The following is an 8124-nucleotide window of genomic DNA, read 5'->3' as shown; positions in this document are numbered from 1 at the left end:
CATGAGTATGTTTTGATTTAAAGGTCAGAAGCTATAGTTTACATCAAAAAATCACAAACATGACACTTAAATTAAATCATTTTATATATACTGATTTATTCATTAATGTTTAATGTTATATTTTTTAAACAAATTATGATGCTCTAAAAGATTTTCAGAATTTGTACAACTCTTTTGCTTTAGACCATTTACAAATGTTAAATCATAAAATAAAATGTCAAGGTTACCACTGCATATTTCTGATAAAAAATGCAGTGATTAATATATAGTTTATTTATAGTTATTTTCAAGTCTTCAATGTACTGTCATTATAAAATAACTTTTATTATTGTTTATTTAATTCTAACAAATAAGTTCTTGTTAAAAACGAACCAAAATTTTAAATAATTATATATCGGTATCGGCATAGGCTATCGGCCAAAATGAGTTGAAAATGATCAGCATATCGGATATTGAAAAAAATCCAATATCGTGCATCCCTACTCTCAATTATACTGTAAAGTCAATGGTTAAATATTAGGGAGAAAAACAATTTTATAGAGACATCAGAAAGTATTGGTATCAGTGATACTGGCCTTCAGTCATAAAAAAGATGCTGTTAAACAAATATAAAAAATATAATGTCTTTATGTTGTTTGTACGTTAATTTGAAGATTGAAGGTAAAATTATTGTGATATAAAAGTATATTTACAAACTTAAATGTTAGGTGGGATTAATCACGATTAATTTCAGAATAAAAATGTGCGATTAATTCAATTCAATTCAAGTTTGCAGTTTGCAATGCAAATCGTTGCAAAGCAGCTTTACAGAAGTTTCTACATTATATTTAGTAATAGCTTATCAGTGGTGACTATGACAAATTGATGTACATATGGCAGAAATGTACGGTAAAAATCAAGCAATTAGTTAATGTCATGTAATCAAACAGACGGTGAACACTATTAACAGCAATGATTATATGTTGCGATCAAACTTATAGCAAATTTTTTTATTTTTGTATGTTGTCTGAGGGTTGGCATCATCTGAGGGGTTGGCTTCATCTCTTCTCAGGTGTTCGGTCATCTCAGGTCTTTGTAAGGGATGGATCCAGACTGAAGCTTGTGTAGTTCCTAGTTGGGTAGAAACAGAGAAGGAAATAGAGAAAAATTAGCGTAGCTGCTGTTCCAACTAAGCAAAAAATTATCTGTTCAACTCAAGCAAAAGAATGTTAATGTACATTTGATCAGATGTAACTGAAGTATAAGGTTATGAGATGCATTGTGTGAATGCTTGGCTAAAGAGATGTCTTTAATCTAGATTTTAAACAGAGAGTGTGTGTCTGAACCCCGTACGTTATCAGGAAGGCTATTCCAGAGTTTGGGAGCCAAATGTGAAAAAGCTCTACCTCCTTTAGTGGACTTTGCTATCCTAGGAACTACCAAGAGTCCAGAGTTTTGCAACTTAGGGAGCGTGATGGATTGTAGCGTGGTAGAAGACTAGTTAGGTACACAGGAGCTAAACTATTTAGGGCCTTATAGGTAAGTAATACTATTCTTTAACTGATACGGAACTTAATAGGTAGCCAGTGCAGAGAATGTAAAATTGGGGTAATATGATCATGTTTTCTTGATCTGGTAAGGACTCTGGCTGCTGCATTTTGGACTACCTCCAAAACAGTAGATTCTGTGTACTGTTTTTTGGTCCAATAAGTAATATCTCTGTCTTATCCAAATGTAATTAATTTATTTTATTTCGATTAGTAGTTTAGTATAGTTTATTTTAATTAGATTAATTATTTAATCTTTTTAATCGATTGACAGCACTAAAAAAAAAACCTGTAGTGCAATTGAAAAGTTCCATTGATGTTAAAGGTTCTTCATGGAACCATAGATTCCAGTAAAGAACACTTAGGAGTGTACTCTCAAGACAATGCATAATATTTTGTACAAGATGGCAAAATCGTAAGATATCAATATGCCGTTGCTTGGGTGGTTAGGTAAGGCTCTCCCCCTATTATAGTTATGATAATGAAAAGGTTTAAAGTTCCACATCCTGCACATTCTACAACATATAGCAGTATTTTGTGGATGTATTTGCACCATTACCTCACTTTCATAATTACTTTAGTGAAATGGCTGCTAAAACAAGTCCAATAACAGCAGGTTTAATTCATTTTTAGTGATTTCCACCGACAATAATGTGTGCAAAAATGGTCACAAACATATTATTAAAACTCTTTTGACCATAAGAAGCGCTGAATGTCCTTCTCCTTCAAATTTCCTGTCAAGCTGAATTCCCAGGTAGGAAACAAGAGAAGAGAGAGGGAGGAAAGGCGAAGAAATGGAGGAGACGGGAAGGAGAGGCAGTGGAGTGGCTATGCACGGGGAGAGCGGGACGGTGGACCCGCTGGGATATCATTAGCACCTCTGGGGTCTTCCGCACTGCCAGGGGGAGGCGAGGAATGTTCTCCTGAATCCATTTACCACAATAACCTCCCCACCCCCAGCTCTCCTTCACTCCCTTCAGAGGCAGGATATTAATGGGAAATGGGTAGAGCGGGCATAGGGCATAAATGAAGAGCTGAGCGAGATATGGCCATACACTGAGGGTTTAAAAAGTATACGTGCCTTGAGGCTGTTTAAATGAAGAAGTCTTCAGCAGTATCTGTGACACGTTCAAAGACTTTTCTGTGCTGGATTGTTACTAATGTGTCCTGCTGCATTAGATCACCTTGTTGTCCTTGTGGGAGTAAATCACCTTTGAGTCAATGTGGACCTCGGGCAAATATGTGTGTGTGTGTGTGTGTGTGTGTAAACTCTGCTTGTGGCTCTTTTAATTTTGGCACAAGTACATGTCCACGAGCCACCCCCTCTCGAACTTCCCCTTTCTCACAAACTCCGGCCATATGGAGCTTGTGTCCCTCACATGTCCGCCACATGTAGGAACTGACCTCCCTTGATCCTTCACTTTCACTTCCTCACCTCCCTCTGAGTCTGTCGGGTTACGCCTGTGCTGCTATGACCCTTTTCTTCTCTCTCGCGCTCTCCCTCATTATTACAATAATCGTGTCTATGAGGGCTGCAACTTAAAGCAGATTTAAATGATTTATTTATTAAGATTTCGCATTTTGTTCAATGCTTCAAGCAATTTGCAAATTCAATTTATTAATTAATATCTAATAATAACACTTTACATTTTGCACCAAAAAATTATCAGCCCTAAAATAATATAAAAATAATATGCTGTTCAAAAGTTTGAGGCACAGTTTGTTTTAAATAAATAAATAATTTTATTCAGCAAAGATGCATTAAATTTATCAAGTGACTGAAAAGACTTGTACATTTTTAAGTTTTTTTCTTTTGAACTTTCTATTCATCAAATTATAAAAAAAAATAGTATAATGGTTTCCACAAAAATATTATGTAGCCCAATTGTTTTCAACATTGATAATAATAATAAAGGTTTCTTGAGTAATGGCTGCTGAAAATTCAGCTTTCCTATCACAATTATATTTTAGAATTTAAAACAGTTATTTTAAATTGTAATAATAATTGACAATTTTTTTGTTGTATTGCATATTTTACTGTAGTTTTGATCAAATAAATGCTGCCTTGGTGAGAGACTTTTTTCAAAAACATAAAAAATCTTAGTGACCCAAACTTTTGAATGGTAGATTTTCATAATATAAAAATTCAGCAGAGTATTGCATTCGCAATGCCAGGCAATGCATAAACTGAAAAAAAGTATTCCTTGTAATATAAAACATTTTGGATAAAACGTCTGGCAAATGCATAAATGTAAATGTTCATTTAAAACCTACATTTGTTGTTTAAATTAATATTGCTTTGATCCAAATAAAAGCTCTTTTATTTCTATTAAATACTTGAGCTTGCTTGCTTTTAGGATGCTCTGCTTTGCCAAATGAAAATGCTTGCCTTTGAAGAATAAAGCGGTAAACTGTAATTAAATAATTTTTCCCCCTTCCATGTAAATGCATTTTTCACTGTTCTTTAAAGTGGCTGCACTGACGTGGTCCTCCAAGCAGGGCCCACAGATCCTACTAATCAATAATGAAATTCATTGTCAATTATTTCCATTACCGATTTGTTGTTGCAGCCCTAATCTATTTCATCCATCCTGACCCATTTTCTTGCTCCTAACTATTTATCATGTAGTTCTTCTCATTTCCTGTGCTCTGAGTGAACCATTAACCATGTGAAGATGTTGTGCTGTAAAGTGCTGTGATTCCACCGGGCATCTTTGTGTTTGTGCACATAGCTGCCTGAGCACTTGAGAGTTTGCCATGCTGATGAAGTATTTGTTTATCCAATTTTCCACTCAGTGGGCCCAAAAGTGTGTGTGAATTTAGACACACTTAAAGGTCACCGTCTCAGGAGAGAGGCCATGCAAAAAAAGAAAAAAATCCAGCAAAAAGCTTGTATAGAATAATGGGGAAATGTGCACAATGATTTGAGAGTTTAATAAGTTTGATAAAGAGAATTCAAGGCATTATGTTTTTTCCCAGCTTTTGGATCTGTGTGCATGATTTACACAGTATTATGAGTGAAATTATTTGATAAGGGTCTATTGTACTATTTTAAAAAATTCATTTGGCACATTGAATTGAATATTTTGAATGGTGCCTGCTCACATTACTCAAGTAGGCAAAATTAAAATGTCAACAGCCATACAGTGTTCATTTTAAGCTTCAATTACTACAGCTGAAATATACTTAGGGCAACATCAAGCAGACAGCCATTGTTATTCAAACAAGCTCAGCTGAAAACGCAAACTTGACGAGGTCACGAATCTGCTAACAACTACTTGGCACGTAATTAGACCAATCTAATCTCATAATGTTGAGCTTTCAAACCCATGTCACATGCACAAGCGGTGTCGACCGAGCTCATTTTGTAGTTGGCGTATAGTCATAATTTGTGCTCCCTTTCCTTTGTGTCATTGTGCTAAACTGCATTAGGTGTTTCAGAGTGGATGTTGATTTGTGAGGTTTACTCATTAGAATGATGCTCTTCGGAGTCTGCTGTAGATTAGCCCAGAGCTTTTGAAGAATAGAGTAAAAATGGAGTGCCAAAAAAAAAAAGCTAAACTCCTACAGAATGCTATTTGTGTTGTTCTTTTGTGTGCATACGGGGGCCAGAATATCTATTGCTACACCTGCCAATGATGAGCAAACTGAGAAAGTGTGCCTCCCTAAATACTAAATAATTACTGCCTATTAAACTCTGCATTATTTATATTTCTGAAACTGTAAATATATAACATTAACTTTATGTAAAATATCACATCAGATCATATGTACTTTACTATATATATATATATATATATATATATATATATATATCATATTTTTCATATTTCAATTAGCTTATATTTTACATTATCAGTTTTCATTTTAATTATTTTATTTTATTTCAGTTTTAGTAATTTTAGTACTTCAACTTGAAACTTTTTATATTTCAGCAGTATTTTAAGTCTTTCATTTAATATTTATATTTGATTTTATTTCAGCTTTTTCTGAATACTTTCCGTACCCACTGTATATATATATATATATATTTCAGTTATATGTATTATAATTTATATTTATATAATTTATTTATATTAAATATTTAAAATAGTGTGTGTGTGTGTGTGTGTGTGTGTGTGTGTGTGTGTATGTCACATAGATGGCACAAAATGTAATCCTACACATTTAATGAATATATGATTGTCCACACTATTCTAAATTTTGTCATTTCATCTGAACATCAACATTTGTCAGTCAAAACCGTTTTGAGGTTAATTGATCTAATTGTGTGTCTCTGGAAACAAAGCAAAATAAATCAGAACAAAATAAAACAAAACAGAACAGAACAGAACAGAACAAAACAAAACACTAACAACAAACAAAATAAAAAACAAAAACTAACAAACAAACAAAATAAAAAACTAAAAAACAAACAAAATACAAAACTAAAACTAACAAACAAACAAAACAAATAGTGATCTATGACATTGTATTATGTTGAATATTAAAGTTTTTTGTATCTATTTGTTAATGAGGGGTTTGTGGACACATTTATGTTTTCATATTTGTGGAGTAATTATAATTAAAATGATATTTATTCTGAGGTGAAAATATAAAACGTTGACCCCCAGAACTGGCACAGAAGGCCCCAAGTGGCATGTTGTTACTAGTGTTACTATGTTTCATTTTAATACTTATTGCAATTCATAGGGCTATTATTCAGTAAGTAGAATAATTGATTTAGCATTTTACATTAATAAAACTGTAAAAAATATATAAATATTATTCAAATTAATATCAGCTTATACATTTTATAAAAGTTTAGCCAGGGGGGCTTCTTGCCCCAGGTACCTCAGTTGCTTATTTGAATAATTTAACTTTTTGATTTAATGACCTGATTCAGCAAATGTTTCTATTTATTTCCCATATGTTAATAACATATAGTCTGATGTATCGTCATCCTGCACATGCTTAGCTTATATCTAAATAATGTTCACAGTGTTCTTAAGCGGGGCATCGTCCCCCATCTTACCCTATATAGTGTGATTGTAATAAATAGTAAAGTTCACATAAAAATGAATCTACTGTCACCGTTTCCCCTCATGCTGTTGCAAACCTGTATGGCTTTCTTTCCTCCATCATTGCACTTCCTAAAAATGGTCAGTAGTTCTGCTTTCTTTAGGTGACAGCCAGGTTTTACTCACATTTGGCACTCGGCGAGTATTTTTAGACACTGTGTCCACACCTATGAACTTGACTGTCTATCTGCCTGTCCGTCTGTCACTTCTATATGTCTGTCTGTCCATCTTTGTGTCTGACTACTGGCTGCTTAGTTTTAAAGCAGAAAGCATTCAACATATTCTCAGAAAGGCTGAGGTGGTCGATGACTAGAAAAAATAACGTTCATCAACTAAATGCTAAATAAAGTGCTAAATCTGTAAATGGGCTTTCCTCCTGCTTGTTGCAGTCTCTTCATCAGCTGTTCCTGTATGTTTGCATATAAAAATGATGCTGTGCATGTGTGTGTCCACAGAGCTGGAGGCCGAGGAGTGGTGGAAGTTATTGTGTTTGGAGTGTCTGGGCAGCAGACTTAATGACATCAGCCTGGGAGAACCGGACTTGTTAGCAGCAGGGGTGCAGAGGGAACAGAACGGTCAGTATCCAATTAGAGCCCGGCTTTTTGCGTGATTTTTCCTCTTGTACTCCCTAAATGATTCTATTACAGGGTCCAAATGTGTTTGTTAAACACAGTCCCTCCAGGTCTGTTCTCATGTTTATAAATGATCTGCTCAGGCCAAGGTTCTTTACTAAGCGCTAATGGGCACCGCCGTGCATCAGAGCATCAGCCCATAATGAAGCTTGTCATAGAGATGGATGAGATTATGGCGCAGAAGAAAAGCAGGATGAATGCTTGTGGAACCTCTGCGAGAAAACGCTTAAGAGAATGGGCGAGAATCTTTAGTGAATGCAATCCGTTTCTTTCTGGAATGAATGAAGCAATGTGTGGCCAAACGGCTAAATTAAAGCACTGGGTCTAAAAGGGTTTCACTTCAGGACTCTTCACATCAGGTGACAACCCAAAACAGTACCAGGATTGTTCACTGTACAATAAACAACAACGAAAAAAAAAAAAAAAAAACATTAAATTATTAGTATAAATAGTATTAATTTGCATTTGCTGTTGGTGTCTGGCCTATTCAATTTTATATTAAATAAAGACTATAAGAACAATCTTGAAGCATTATTGAATTTAAATATATTATATTATAGTTTATTAGACATATATATTATATATTATCTTGTCACGTTATTTGCATGTTGTTATTGCAAATAGTTAAAACAACAAATGTATTTCTTTTTATAATATCAAATTAGAAATGTTATTTTATTTTATTCCAACAAACCCCCAGGCTGCAGTAGGCTTGCCGCGATAGACGGTGATACTGGTGATACCGGTGTTAAGCCGCAACACCGGTTACGTCACTTGCCCACCGACCCCCACCGTCGTTTTGATTTTTTATAGTAATAAAAATCATTTAGTTCAGTAAAAGAACAGACGCTACAATTAATCAATGCTCAATGCAGCGTGCCGAACGACAGTCGCATCACAGATCAG

General features: G+C 34.4%; 1 protein-coding gene across 3 annotated transcripts in view; it reads left to right on the top strand.

Moving 5' to 3' along the window:
• LOC107589921 (docking protein 6-like) overlaps nucleotides 1–8124 on the top strand; it is a 106450-nt gene that overhangs the window by 73376 nt on the left and 24950 nt on the right. For all 3 annotated transcript variants that reach the window (XM_016278494.1, XM_016278495.1, XM_016278496.1), the window contains exon 4: nucleotides 7042–7161. In XM_016278494.1, coding sequence (XP_016133980.1) covers nucleotides 7042–7161 — 120 coding nt within the window. The remainder of the gene's footprint in view (nucleotides 1–7041; nucleotides 7162–8124) is intronic.

This window comes from Sinocyclocheilus grahami, unplaced genomic scaffold, assembly GCF_001515645.1.
Source record: "Sinocyclocheilus grahami isolate Dianchi unplaced genomic scaffold, SAMN03320097.WGS_v1.1 scaffold122.1, whole genome shotgun sequence".
NCBI classification, from domain to species: domain Eukaryota; kingdom Metazoa; phylum Chordata; class Actinopteri; order Cypriniformes; family Cyprinidae; genus Sinocyclocheilus; species Sinocyclocheilus grahami.
Note: the sequence above shows the minus strand (reverse complement) of the source record. Positions and strands in the feature narration are given on the sequence as shown.